General features: G+C 43.1%; 1 protein-coding gene across 2 annotated transcripts in view; it reads right to left on the reverse strand.

The window, feature by feature from the left end:
• Positions 1-14,803, reverse strand: part of Rtkn2 (rhotekin 2) — a 63,612-nt gene that overhangs the window by 7,163 nt on the left and 41,646 nt on the right. For both annotated transcript variants that reach the window (XM_076557055.1, XM_015990663.3), the window contains exons 7-9: positions 13,938-14,032; positions 8,457-8,563; positions 7,429-7,560 (exon numbers count right to left, since the gene is read on the reverse strand). In XM_076557055.1, coding sequence (XP_076413170.1) covers positions 7,429-7,560; positions 8,457-8,563; positions 13,938-14,032 — 334 coding nt within the window. The remainder of the gene's footprint in view (positions 1-7,428; positions 7,561-8,456; positions 8,564-13,937; positions 14,033-14,803) is intronic.

Raw genomic sequence — 14,803 nt, forward strand, 5'->3', positions numbered from 1 at the left:
TTTTTCATTTTCATTCTTCAAAATTCAGTTTGTAGTTTATGTTTAAGAACACAACTCAATTCTAGCTGTCTCACTTAAGTACCCAACAGCTCCTGATGGCTCCTGTGAATACAGTCCTGTCTAGAGAGAGGCAGTGAAGCCTGCTGCAATGTGTACAGAATGTTTGTACTGGCCTATAGCTACAAACACCAATTCGGAGTGGGGAGAAAAACAACAACAACAACAAACCCAAAAAACACTTGCACACACTTGCAGTGACCATGACGTGAGATCAGAGAAGTAATGGGGTTGGAAGAAAACTTGATTCCCTGAAGAATGGGTGAAGCCTGGCAGCTGAACACCATCTGCACCATACAGGGAATTCATTTCTAGAGGACTGAATTCTTCTAGAATCCCCTGGGAATATGTATGCTGCAGAAAACATCCGTGTGTCTTTGAACTTTTAGAATATTACAAAACACAAGGACTAGCAGCCATCTTGGGATGGGTCTGCCTGGTGGTCACTGGGAAATCAGGGAGCGCAGATGGTCACTAGATTGCAGTGGGACATAGGGTCAACACAGTGATTTTAAAGTGACAAGGTCTTTGTATATTCCCATCTCTAAGTAATAAACTGTGTGAATTATCTCGTGCATTGCAGGATATTTGATCAAACTGTGTCAAGATGTGTCTCAGTCCTTCTTCACCTGCCTATGGCACCTTCTGATTGGTTTAATAAAGAGCTGAACAGCCAATAACTAGGCAGGAGAGGATAGGCAGGACTTAGGGGCAGAGATAGGAACTCTGGGAAGAATCTGAGGTGGAGGATTAGCCAGCCAGACACTGAGGAAGTAGGACATACGGGACTGAGGAGAGGTAATAAGCCACGTGGCAAAATGTAGATTAATATAAATGGTTAGTTAAAGTTTTAAGAGCTAGTTGGGAACAAGCCTAAGCTAAAGCCAAGCTTTCATACTTAATTCAGTCCAAAGAAAGACCCATTACAATCTCAGTTAAGTAATCATTTATACAACAACAAAATGTTAAAATACTGTCTATTAAAGGAATATTTTAAAGCCATAACCACAAACCAACCAACCAACCAACCAACCAACCAACCAACCAACCATCAACCCTGTCTCCAAAAACAAAACAAAACAAAACAAAACAAAACAAGCATGAGATCAGGGAAGAAGCATAAATAAGGTGCCATATAGCAGCTCTGAATGCTTGGGACAGGGTTGAAGAACCAGGAAACAGGAATGAGTCATTTACTAAAATTATACAAGACCCAAAAGAAGCTTTCATTGATTTTTTTTTTTAAATAAAGATTGACTTCAGCTGTAACTAAAACGATATCAGATCCAGAAGTTAGACAAATACTAACTGAATCTTTGGCTTTTGAAAAATGCTAATTCGAAATGTAAAGGGTGGTTAGGCTTTAAAGGCAAGATCAGCACCAATAGATAAATGGATTCTAAATGCAGACAACATTAGATCTCATATTTATGATGAAACTTGGATGGGAGAAGAATTTTTTTCTAAAAATTTTAAGAAAAAAATCAAAAGGTTAGATGTTTTAATTGTGATAAACCAGGTCATCTGAAAAGGGATTGTAAGCAAGGTGTTCCTAGGAACAATGCTTTTTCTAGAGATAATCCAAACAGAATGTGTGATAAAGGCCAGCACTGGACTAATGAAGGCAGATTAACATGGAACAGGCAAGGGAACCCTTTGGTATCATGAAACATCTTAGGGGACCTCTCTCAGGCTTCCATATCAAATTTGGGCTAATCATTCCCTGTCAGCATTGGGGAAACTCCTCCACAGAGCTATTAAAAGACTTAATGCCTGTTGTGAAAAATCATACTGCTCTAGATGATAGAACAGCTTTAGTAGATTAAATTTTTCTTTTTTTCAGGAGAGACCATAAAACAAGTATTTTTGGCATACAAATGATCAAAGACCAAAGCTAAAAATACAAATGAATGGCACTGTGATTGAAGGTTTACTAGACACAGGCATGGATGTAACATTAATTTCAGCAAAATGGTGGCATCCAGATTGGCCTCTTCAGGAGGTAAATATTCCGCTCCTAGGGAATGGAACTTTACCTCAGGTAAAACAAAGTGCAAAATGGGGTGAGTGTTTAGGGCCAGAAGGACAGACAGGAAAATTAAAACCGTATGTGGTTAACATAGCAATGAATTTATAGAGATGTGATTTGTTGCAGCAATGGAAAACACAGATTAACACTCCTCCAATCTTAGAAACAAACCAGAAACTAAGGTATGCTTCTGAGAAAGATATTAGAAGGTATTATAAAGAACAGTTACTGAATTTTTAAGTTGTATAAGGACAAGGCACAACAGCTGCTCATCTTTCAAAGGCAACAACAGTCCTACTTTTAAAGTGGTTAACTGACAAACCTGTCTGGGTGGAACAATGGCCTTTGCCATCAGAAAAATTACAGGCATTAAACAGCTGGTGCAGGAGCAGCTAAATGATCAACATATTGAAGAATCGACCAGTCCTTGGAATTCTCCTATATTTGTCATTAAAAAGAAATCTGGAAAATTGGGAATGCTAATAGATTAGAACCATAAATAAGGTGATCCAGCCAATGGGCTCCCTATAGCCTGGAATTCTCTTGCCTTCTTTATTACCTAAAGGATGGTATATTATAGTGATTGATTTAACAGACTGCCTTTTAAACTATACCTTGACAAGAACAGGATAGAGAAAAATTTGCCTTCACAGTACCTACTTATAATAATTTCCAGCCTATTAAAAGATATCAGTAGAAAATTCTTCTACAAGGGATGTTAAACAGACCTACTGTGTGTTAATATTTTGTACAACAACCTTTGGAAATAATTCGTAAACAGTTTCCTCAAGCTATAATTTATCATTATATGGATGATATCTTACAAGCTGACTCAGACTCAGATATCTTAGAAAAAAATGTTTGAAGAGGTAAAGAAATTTTTGCCTTGTTGGGGATTACAAATTGCTCCTGAAAAAATACAAAGAGGAGATTATATTAATTACCTAGGATATAAAATAGATGTATAAAAAAAATCCAACAACAGAAAGCACAATTTGGGAGAGATGAATCATGAACTCTTAGTGATTTTCAAAAACTGCTGGGAGATATTAACTGGCTACAGATCACAGTTGGGTTGACAACTCAAGAACTAAATAATTTATTTCAAACCTTACAAGGTGACAAGGACTTAAATAGTTCAAGAAAATTATCAGCTGAGGCTGAAAGAGAATTGGCTTTGGTAGAAGAGAAATTACAGGAGCACATGTCACTTGGATCCAGAACTGGATTGTATCCTGGTCATACTACCTTCTACATATTCTCCTTCAGGAATTCTTATGCAGAGAAGATAATATCTTAGAATGGATATTTTTACCACACAAACCGATTGAAAAATTAAAGACCTATGTAGAAAAGGTTTCCGAATTAATTCTGAAAGAAAAATTGAGACTTTGTCAATTATCAGAAATGGACCCAACAAAAATTGTAGTACCTTTTACTAATCCTGAAATTGCTTCATTATGGGTATAAAATGAACATTGGCAGAGTTTGAAGTAATTTCTTTGGAGAGATTAGCAACAAATATCCCAAAAGCAAGTGACTTCAGTTTATAAAAAGGACTAATTGGATTCCTCCCCACATTGTACAAGGAACACATATTTCTAGAACCCCTATATTCTATACTGATGCAAATAAATCAGGAAAGGCAAGTTATAAGTCAGGAAAAGTAAGTAAAGTGGCTCAAAGCCCTCATGATTCTCTTCAAAAATCAGAATTATATGCTATTCTCATGGTATTATTAGATTTTTTCAGAACCTCTTAATATAGTTACTGACTCAATATGCAGAAAGAGTTGTTTTACATACTGAAACCACTGAACTTATTCCAGATGATTCAGAATTAACTTTGTTATTTATTCAATTGCAATTAAAAATAGAAATCATCCCTTGTATACAACACATATCAGGTTCCATATGGGTCTACCAGGCCCTATCTAGCACAAGCTAATGATGAAATTGATCAGCTATTGGTAGGAAATGTGCTAGAAGCCCCCAAATTTCATAAGAAACACCATGATAACAGCAAAGGTTTGAAGAAAGATTTTTTTTTATCACTTGGCAACAAGCCAAGGAAATTATAAGGAAATGTCCTACTTGTTCTTTGTATAATCAAACTCCGCTACTGGCAAGAAGTAACCCAAAGGGTACTCAAAGAAATGAAATTCAGCAAATGGATGTGTATCATTCTGCAGAGTTTGGAAAATTAAAAATTAAAGTATGTGCACCATAGATGCACATTCAGGACTTCAATGGGCCGCTGCTTTGAGTTCTGGAAAGGCTGACTAAACAGAATAGTTCAAAGGGGCTCAATTACACGAGTCTGTATTGACTGTCTTGAAAAATTTAAAACTAAATTATGTTGTAAAAATTCTCTTAGTGCCACAGGCAACATTTCATTCCTTCCTCACAATACGTCATAAAGACAAGTGAGGTCTGAAAAATGCCAGGGTCTCAAGCCAGGTTGATTGGGGATGAGGACAGTGGTGTTTAAACCCAACACTGGCATCCACAGAGGTCTGGTGATGGGGCAAGTACACATCCGCAGGCATAAATGGGGCATCTAAACTGGGTGAAGCACAGTCATCGATTAAGCCAAGCATCAGGCATGGCCAATACCAGTCTGAAATAGTTACTTTCAATTTTTGTCAATAGTGTCAGATATAAACACCTTAAGGTAAAGGCTACTAAATAAACAGTTGTTTTTGGTTAGATTCAATAAAGGACACATAAGTAGCTGAAAGGGTTCAGATATTAAAATGACTAGCACAAACAGGAAAACATGCCATGCAATCTGTGGTAACTGGGCTCTCTAAAGCTCTTGATAAACACAATAGTTAAAAGCATCTTCAAGACAATTCAATATAACCTATCACACCAAGTAGAGTTATTGATTGGTTCAGCATAGATACATTATTGAAATGACAGATGTATAGTATTTAAATCAAAACAGACTGCTGATCTCAAAGGCTCCTGTTTCTTTCCCACCCCACCAACCACGGATAAAGCCTCAGCTAATCAAGCACTTTCCACAGTGTACAGGGGACTGTTGCTGTGTACCCGTCATTGAGTGTCTTGCTCCACAACATTCAGAGCGAAGTTTCTGAAGTCGAAGCAATCACTTTGAAGTAAATCACCCTTTCAAATTTGGATTGAAAGGGGGTGGGGAATAGCTTTTAGGCTTTTCTTCCCTTAATGTGACTGCTTCCACAGATGGCTCCCTATGAAAATTAATGAACCGACTTGGCCTTACAGGAAATGCTATTTAGAAGGACAAGAATTACAGTCAGAGAGCAGACCCTGCAAGCCAAGCGGAGAACTGGAATGGACGTTCCGCAGCGGCGACCAAACTTAGCTGCTCACGTCACCTTTAGAGCGGCCTTAAACAAAACTGTTTTTTGAACATCATGAGAAAAGGTAATCAAAAGAAATCTACTATGTCTTTTAAAGCCAAGTAAATAGACAGATACAAAAATGTATGAGTTTATCACATAATGAGAGAGAATGAGGCAGGGGCTGGAGAAAACCGTCCATATAAACCACAACACAGTCCCTGGGCCAGCATGGTACCAGTGAGACAGTTGCTCCTTGTCTGGGAAAGAAAGCCAATCGAGATACAGTCCTGCATTGAAAACACGAGCTCAGCAGTCATTGTAGACAACAACGGGGAAATTTAAAGATGGACTATATGTTGGACCACACCGCCACATTGCCCAGCTAGCTACAACACCAGCATGGTTACACAGGCTTGAAAGAGGAGTCTTAGAAGTTGCCTGTTCTGCAGGGGGAGGAGTGTCAGCCTTGTGTCAGCCAAGGTACGACGCCAGTGAAGAGACAGCACAAAGGCCATGGTTCTGTCAAATCTATGCGTTGGGCTCGAGGCTGGTCACGCTAATGTTTCTTCCAACTTCTCTGTGCATCTGAATCACTTTCTGAATTGAGAAAAACTGCATAAACCATTACATAACTATCATGTTTTAGGGAGTGGCAATGTGCCTGGGACAGCAGGACGGGTCTGACTACCAGAGACCCTGACTCTGAGTGGGAAGTTTTGAGGTGAATGGGAGGACTCAAGGGAGGGAAGGGAAGAGCTGCAGAGGGAAGCGCCCCCTGAGAACACTTCTGAGACTGACGTTCCAGCGGGAACGTACTGAAATGGCTGATGTCTAGGACTTAAAACAGACTGCTGACCTCAAAGACTTAAACCTCTTTCCCACCCTAGGGGCAACGGGTAAAGCTTTGGTTAATAAAGCGCTTTCCAGCATGTAGAGGTCGTCAAATGTCACCTGTGTCTCCTCCAGGTCTAAGGGCAAACCTACATAAATTCTTGGGTAAATAATGTCCCCGAGAACGCACAATGGTGAGCTGTGCAGAAGCAGGGGCCTTGCCAGGCGTGAAGATTCCTGGCACCCGGGTCACTTGTTGCTGGTGGACGACGGCATCGTCAGCCACCTGGGCTATCTGACCCATCAGCTGGGAAGAGGGGCGCTCTGTCAGGAGGCAGAGCCTGCTGCCGCTCTTCCCGAATGACATCTTCACCCTCAGACAGGAAGTGTAGACGCACTGACTGTGGTGACCTGCGTTTCCGCACAAAGCCCTCCTGAATTCAGATGGGAAAGACCGGGCACAGGCTTGCACTTTTGCCTGCTGCTTCCAGCTTGGATTCCTTCTGTCCCGAGCTACATGTCACTTTGAAATCCCACTCAGAATGGCTATGGGGACGGGAAAAGTCTAGTTCTGCCTTTCAAACCTATTGAGCAGTGTTGTCTACCAAGAAATAAGATAAATAAATAAACCCAGCTCATGGATTTCTTTTTTTTTTTTCTACCTTCTCAGAAAAGAGTAAGTCGCCTAATATTCCTTACTAGTTCGGCAAATTCAACACAAGGGTGATGTCCACTTCTTTGCCTGTCAAACAGAAAGAGTACATCCGCAAAAGGAGGTAGCCAGCCCTGCAAGGGCAGAAAGCCATCCCAACCAATGAGCCAAGTCTCCAGCTCCCACAAATATCTTATCAATGTGGGGTCATAACTCTGCTAGCGGTCTGCTAGCACACACTTCCTGCTAGCACGCCTCTGGCTAGCATGCACTTCCATCATTATATGTTCTTAGGGACTAGACAGTGTTCCGTCTCATCAATAACCCCTACCACGCAAAGACGGAACATTCAGTTAATAACCTATGCCCACGATCCTTTCCTCCTATTCTCTATGACTTCAAGGGTGTCAAGAACATACACGAACATAAACGTCATGAACCGACGTGCCCTTGGTAACTCAGCATCTCAGTCGTCTGGAGCTATGGCTCAATGGTGTGGTGCTTACCGCAGAAGATCAGGCCACTCACCTTGTCAATGGAAACCACCAGAGTTGGTTCCACGTTAGCTTCAATTTCTTCTGGTCCATAAAAACAGTGGAGTTTGCTCCCCCTCAGAGCACAGTACAGCCTCCTCCAGCCAACCAGACCGTTGACTGTTTGCTGGAGAAAAAAAAAAAAAGTCAAGAAACCATCCATCTAAATCACTACCACCTTAACTCTAAACCCAGCTCGGTATTTACACAAGCAGTTGAGGCTTAGAACTTCTCAAATGCGACAGAATTAGCCATTCATTGGCTGCACAGTAAGTCAGAGTACCCCCAAATCCAAGGGCAGGGAAGTCTGGAATTCTCAGAAGCATTAAGCAAAATGAAGGTAATTATTACCACACAATTTTACACACACAAAATCATAAATCAACACAGATTTGGGAAAGCTGGTCTATTAAAATCTAGTGCTTAGAATTACATTGCAATTCATCAAAGGACTCGGGGAAATTATAAAAATAACTCTCTCTACACTGAAAATAATTTCCCTTCACCTCTTTCAGAACACTAGAAAATGTTGACTACCTAGCAAGAATGCAAATTTTTCTTTCCTCCTAATGGAGTCTTTTAGAAAAAAAGCTATTGATTCATTGAAGCCCACAATTAATTATTTACTGAATATAAATAACTATGGCTATAAATAAATCAGGAGTAGGTGGCACAGAGGCAGCTTTGGAAGCCCTGAGGCCCAAACTGTGCCAAACTCTGTCTGCCAGAAGGCCTTAATGTGAACGGTGCTGGGCAGCCGGAGTCAGTTTCCACAAGACAACCGTTGCCACGGTCCTGTGCCTGTGCCCGTGGGATGGGGAACCAGAGGGGACTGGAGAATCAGCCCCAGAGTCGGCCAGACTGCAGCAGGCCGTCCCCTGTGGCCGCTCTCCACACCCCACACCTTCCACAGTTCATGTCCAGTAATATTAAAGAAGCTAACACTTCCAGCAAGGCCACTGGAGTGAATGCCTGTGTCCTAGGAGTCCGATTGGCCCTCCACAGATCTATGAAGTCCTCTACCTGCTCATTAAGGAATCCTGCAAACGCATCTTCAGCCATACAAGCTGGCTGGGCCACTAACCGGCAGCACACGTTGCCGTACAGCGGGAGCCAAAAGGAACACTCCTCTGTGTAAAGAAGAGAGGGAGGGGAAAAACCAGGTATAAATATACATTTAAGGTTGTTCTTTTTATGTTTTTTCCCCCTTTCTACAATAACATTCTTTCAAAGTTAATTTTTACATATAGGCTCATCTACCTGAATTCTGACGGCACACTAAAGGATATATGAGCGTGTGGAGAAGTCAGGGCGGGCCCAGACCCACGGTGGGGTCAACTGAAGAAGAGTGGCCCTTAGTCTTTTGATTCAAAAGTAATTGTTCAGGGGATTTTTTTTTAGACGATAGTCTAATAAAGTGATTTGTGTTCACCGAACTTTCCTTCTTACTCTAATTTTCATTAAAATTAGCAAGGTTATGCCTCCAAATGGAACATTATTTCACCCAAGTTAAGACATGTAAACACTTCAACCCTACTTCTTTCTCTTCCCCTACTGAACAAGTAATCAGAAGCCATGAGAAGTCGTCTCTAGTGTGAGCCTGCGGGCGAGAGCAGGGAGGGGACCGTGAGGTCTGCCCGGGGTGACGGTATCAAGCAGGGTGAAGAGGGACTGGAGGAGTGGGGAAAGAAGGAGGGAGAGGAGGAGGAGGGAGAGGAGGAGGAGGGAGAGGAGGACGGCCAGCATAAGGCATCAGAGCTGGCCAATGGGCGTCCACACCAAGGCAGAGCTCAGATGGGTCTGTCTAGCCGAGAAGAAGCAGAACGAGAAGGGTGCATATGCCTAAGGTGAGGCCACGGAGGGGGCCAGATGTTAGGAGTCACAACCAAGCCGAATAAAGAGAGTGAGCACGTTCCATGGGCGGTCCAGCCCCTGAGAGCAGTGAGAAGACACCATGAAGTAGTGACAGACAGTTTGGGAACACTAAGTGACAGGGAGCAGAAACCAAGGTTCCCCATCACGGACGGAGCAGGTTGGAAAGTGCATGATGGGCTGGAATGTTTCGGTATTCCAGGGGCCAAGAAAGTACTCCAAGAAAGGCCTTAAAATAACACGAAGCCTCTTGGGTGGCTCCCTGTGGCTACATCTGCAACAAATGCAACTTCAAAGGGAACAAGGACTCTGGTGCATTCGATGCTCTGATTGACAGGAAAGGCACCCGCCTCCTACAGGCAGAAAGCAAGGCCAGGAGGAGATACTCAAGTCACAGAAGGAGCCAACATCCTGCAAACACAAACAAGGGCCGCCTACTTAATAACCAGCGGATCGCTCTAAAAATGCCAAGGCTGTGAGAGTCGGGAGGGAGACTTAGGAACTGGTGCCGAGGCGCTGCATCCTTTTAACAGAACGTCACCGGAGCAGGGCAAGAAGCATGGAGTCTGCACATTAGGAAGGGCCTCACTTGCTGAGACAGGTGCTGGGGGCGGCGCAGGGGTGGTGGTGGTGGTGGTGGTGGTGGTAGGCAGCCAAATGGCTCAACAGTACTCAATACATGTTAAGATTCTTGGGGTTTGTGAAGCATGCTGGAAGCAACTTGGAGTCATGTGTTTGTGTTGGGGGAAGATCTTGGCCATGAACTTGAAAGTTTCTTCTAAGTTTGAGATTATTTTTTAAAGTTCTTTCAAAAAAGAAGAAAAGGGAGCACACCATGGCATTCCTTCGACGTAGGATGCAGTGCAGCAGTAGGCATCTATTCCTCCTCCCCATATGGAAGGAAAGCGCTGGACAATTTATTCTGTGCATCGGGTGTAAACAAACATCCGGTACATGCCCTCACCTCACTCAGGCTGTCCCACCTGGAAAAGGATTTTAGAATGTTCACTGCATCCTGATAGCTGGCTGTTGGCTCCAATTATGATTTACTCAGAGCCTTAGGAACACTGAAAAAAATACTGGTTTGGGTAAACGTACAGTTACTTAGTGTCCTGGTTTGCTTTCTGCTGCTGTGATAAACACCGTGACCAAAAGCAATTCAGAGAGGAAAGGCTCATTTCAGTGTACACTTCCAGGTGACAGTCCATCATTGAGGGAGGCCAGGGGAGGGGAACACAAGGCCGGGACCTGGAGGGAGGCTGCTTCTCAGCTTGCTCTCTGGCTTTTGCTCAGCTAGGTTTCTTATAGAGCCCCGCCCCACCTGCCTAGGGTTGGTGCCGCCCACAGTGGGCCAGACCTTGATATGTCAAGGAGCAATCAAGAAAATGGGCTACAAACATGCTCACAGGCCAATCTGATGGAGGCGATTCTTCAGGGAGGTTATCTCTCTCTTCCTAGGTCTGTCAAGATGGTATCAGAAACTGACCGGGACACTGAGCATATACTAAGATAGATGGTAGCCAAAGTTTAGTTATCAGTCAAGGCGGGAAACCAGCCTAAATAAAGAGCGTCAACTAAAACGTAAATGCTTTAACAACTTCCCCCACGCATCAGCCTATTATAGACTACCACACAACACACCTTCTGGGACTAATCCAATCTGTTTTTATTAAGGACTTAGCAAAGGCGACCTGGTAGGATACACACATCTACACAAAACACACAGTGATTTTCAAAGTACAGACACAAAGCAGTAAGTGGGAGTCACCTTTTCTAAAATAAGCAGTAAACAAAATAAAAACTCTACACAGCCAAGCGTCTGAGTAACACATAAATTTCTTTTATACAGGAATTTCAAATTTATGAATGGCTTATGCTGTAAATATCTGTAAGTTGCTTATTTTTTAAGTTAGAATGTAATTCCTCAAGACACAGAATTATAAATGATTGGATTCTAAGACAAGTCCATAAAGTTTGTGCAATCAATAATGTATTTGAACCTAACACACCACATCTCATAATGTGCATCTCATAAAATGAGCTCAGATTTCATGTAAGGGAGCAAAAACTCTTCCTTCCTGCAGCATCCTTGAGAGGGGATGCTGGATGCAGAATGCTTTTCTGCAGCATCCTTGAGGGGGGGGGATGCTGGATGCAGAATCCCTTCCTGCAGCATCCTTGAGAGGGCACACTGGATGCAGAATACTTTCCTGCAGCATCCTTGAGGGGGGATGCTGGATGCAGAATCCCTTCCTGCAGTACCCTCGGGGGGGTGGGGGGGTGCTGAAGGCAGAATCCCTTCCTACATCATCCTTGGATGCAGATGTTGGTCCCCAGCTCCACCTACTCTGCCATCACCTGCTACTTTTTTTCTAGGCGTCTACAGCTCCAGACTACTGAGGAATAACAATCACAGCTTCTCTATGCCTCTCACAAGAAAGAGGGCCTCCAGGACACTCAACATCTGAGCACCAATTTCTCCACTTAAAAATACCACCTGCCTTAGGCAGAGTCTTTGTGTGTATCCTATGGGTACCCTGGCACATGCCAGCTGCCTCTCTGATCACACCTCAGGGCAGCCTCACTCCCACAGTCCACTCTGTCCATATCTCAAGGCCACTTCCAATCCTTGTGCCGAAAACATTTGTCAAAATACTTCATCATTCCTTTCTAACCAAGGGGCACACGAGGACAGGATGAACAGGAAAGGAAAGTGCCAACTACTTCCCATAAAAATGGCTTTCAAAAGTGAAGTCAAAATCCCAGCCGCCACCTCCCCCCCCCCCAAAAAAAAAAACTTCCTAAAAGAAACTCTAAGGACTGTGTCTTAAGAAAGAAAGAAAGTAATCCCAAATTCAAGATATGAAAGTCAAGTAAGCCCCATGGACACTTAGAACATGGGGTAAGACGAGGTCAATGGTCAAAGCCCAGAGTATCCTGTGAAATTTAAAAACAAACAGAATTATACTCTTCAGCAAGAATTCACTGATTAAGGGAATGGAGTCTAACTGTTCTAAAGTTTTTACACTGTCTGGGGAAAAGAGAAAACAAGCTCTTACTGTTTACTTTGGTGATTACAATTTAAGGGTAATTTCTAAGATATTACAACATAATGTGTAATTTTACCAAGAGAGGAAAATTTGAATGATAAAAGTAATTACCCCTTGTTTAAGAGGCAGGCCTGTAATGTGTGTGTGTGTGTGTGTGTGTGTGTGTGTGTGTGTGTGTGTGTGTAAAAATAAATTTAAAAATTATGTGCATCAGTTAACAAAGGCTCAAATCAGACAACGCAAATCGAGTAGCCACGAAAACTGGAATGCACAACTCGATTTGTTCACGACGCCTGTCACATCGACTGTGTAAATAAATATCTACTGTTATTTCTAACAAATATGAGCATGCTAGTGAGAAAGGCTGACGGGCCTCTTCTCAGGAATGAGCATTAAAACAGAGAAGATGGAAAGAAGTCAGGATAAGAAATAGATTAGGGGCAGACAATACTGCGGGGATTCCATGTTCATAAAACTCACATTCAGACCGAGTCCACGTGGACCTATGAAAACAGTTTTTGGGAAGTGACTCAGGACACAGGAAAGCAGAGCCAGCAGCCACGTTAAGACAACTTGGTGTAAGCAGTGCAGCAGTGCACCCTGAGGAGGAGCAGATACCTGCCACTCAGAGGGCTGAACACCTCCGTCCACACACGGTCCAAATCCCAGCGTCTGGGGAAGGACATACAGACAGCAGAGTCATGAAAGACCAGCAGGGAGAGAAAGGCAACCCAAGTTGGGACATCCACACCCAGAGTTCCTAGGGGATGTGGTATCAGTGAGAATGGGTGCGGAGAGGTTCTCCTTAAAATGGTTCAATTATGTGTTTTACGGCCCATCACCTTCCCTCTGTTTTGAGTAAATTTTACTATAACTTTTAAAAGTCACCATGAAATCACCCATCCCATTAGCACTGGGGCCTCTGATCTTTACAGCAGTTCGCATGAAGGAAGTGGTAGCCATATGCACACTTTCATACCCTTCCCCCTAGAAAATGAACGAGTGTGCAACTCGGTTCCTCCCACTGAGCTCCTTGCCCAACACTGCTCTGTGTTTCTCATCGGAGGTATAAGCTGGCAGTGTGCTCACAGACCATCCCTACTGCCTGTGGTTCTTAGACACGTGCCCAGAGATTCCCTTCAGAAAAAAAAAAATGAAATTAGCATTATTATTTAGAGAGGAGTTAAAAATGAACATCACCCTGCTTCCTTCATAGCCTCTATTTTCTACCAACAGAAGGGGTGGCTTGTCCTGATCGTTAACTTTGAGTCCAGACGCATCCGACTGTCAGCTAGCAGAGTGGACTATCATCAACTTTGAGCCACAGATAAGGACATGGAATACTTCAGTTCTTTCTACTGTAAGTCAGGGTTAGCAAAACAACAGCAACAGAAACCCTTTATTTTTCTCCTCTGAGGAAGAGAGAGACAAGCTGGGGAAAAAAAAAAAAAAAAACCAGAGTCGTCCATGTGTATATTTTTAAAGTCAATATCCCCTCCAGGGGAGCATGCTAAAATTAGAAGTCAGCGTCACCACATGCACAGACCTGATACACACAATAAATAACACACAGAGCACTCACCATCGCCGTTAATAGACAGATTATGGGTCTTGAAGCAGTCCCCGACACTTTCCAAGGTCAGGGTGGTATGAGCTAGCAGATGGTACTTCGCGCCTCTGAGAACGAGATAGAAGGCATCTTTAAACATTCTTACGTGCAATATCTATGATGTCAATGATTCAAATGTCCAACAAAAAAAAATAACAAACAACCTGTTGTTTTTTTAAAAAAAAAAGGGCAAATGACTCAGACGACATTTCTCTAAAAACACACAAGGGGCCCCAGACAGCAGCAGAAACATCTTGAACATTTCTAGTGTAAACCAACCACAAAAAGGTGCCGTCGAATGTCTACCACTAGGAAAAATGGCCACCAGTGGAAACAAATCTGGGGTGGTGGGCACAGACCATAAGGAATAAGGGACGCTGGCTGGGCGAAGGAGGATCTGGAACTTTGCAGAACTGCCAGTCTGCAAAGGGGGGAGCATGAGGCAGCAAGAAGCTGTTGGGGAGAACAGGGCAGTGGTTCCTCCAAAAACTGAAAAAGGAGGCCATCGCAGGGTGATCCGGCAGTTCTGCTTCTGAATACATACCCACAAGAATGGACGACAAGGATGGAAATAAACATACGAGCACTATGTTCACAGAGGCATTATTTACAGGACCTGAGAGGCTGAAAAAAAACAAGTGTCCATCTGATGTTTTTCTGTTGGCTTTGTGGCTGCACATTAGAATCTGCTGATATTCTAATTATCGTCTGCCACCCACGGCCCCTCAGCAGCCCCCGTCAGACTCCCAGGCCACAGCCTGGTGGAGCTTCGGGCTCTGGTACAGTGCTTGGGCTCTGCCATGGCCATGATGCGTAGGTTTATCAAGTCCCTATCAATA

The sequence above is a fragment of the Peromyscus maniculatus genome, chromosome 21, assembly GCF_049852395.1.
Source record: "Peromyscus maniculatus bairdii isolate BWxNUB_F1_BW_parent chromosome 21, HU_Pman_BW_mat_3.1, whole genome shotgun sequence".
Classification (NCBI taxonomy): domain Eukaryota; kingdom Metazoa; phylum Chordata; class Mammalia; order Rodentia; family Cricetidae; genus Peromyscus; species Peromyscus maniculatus.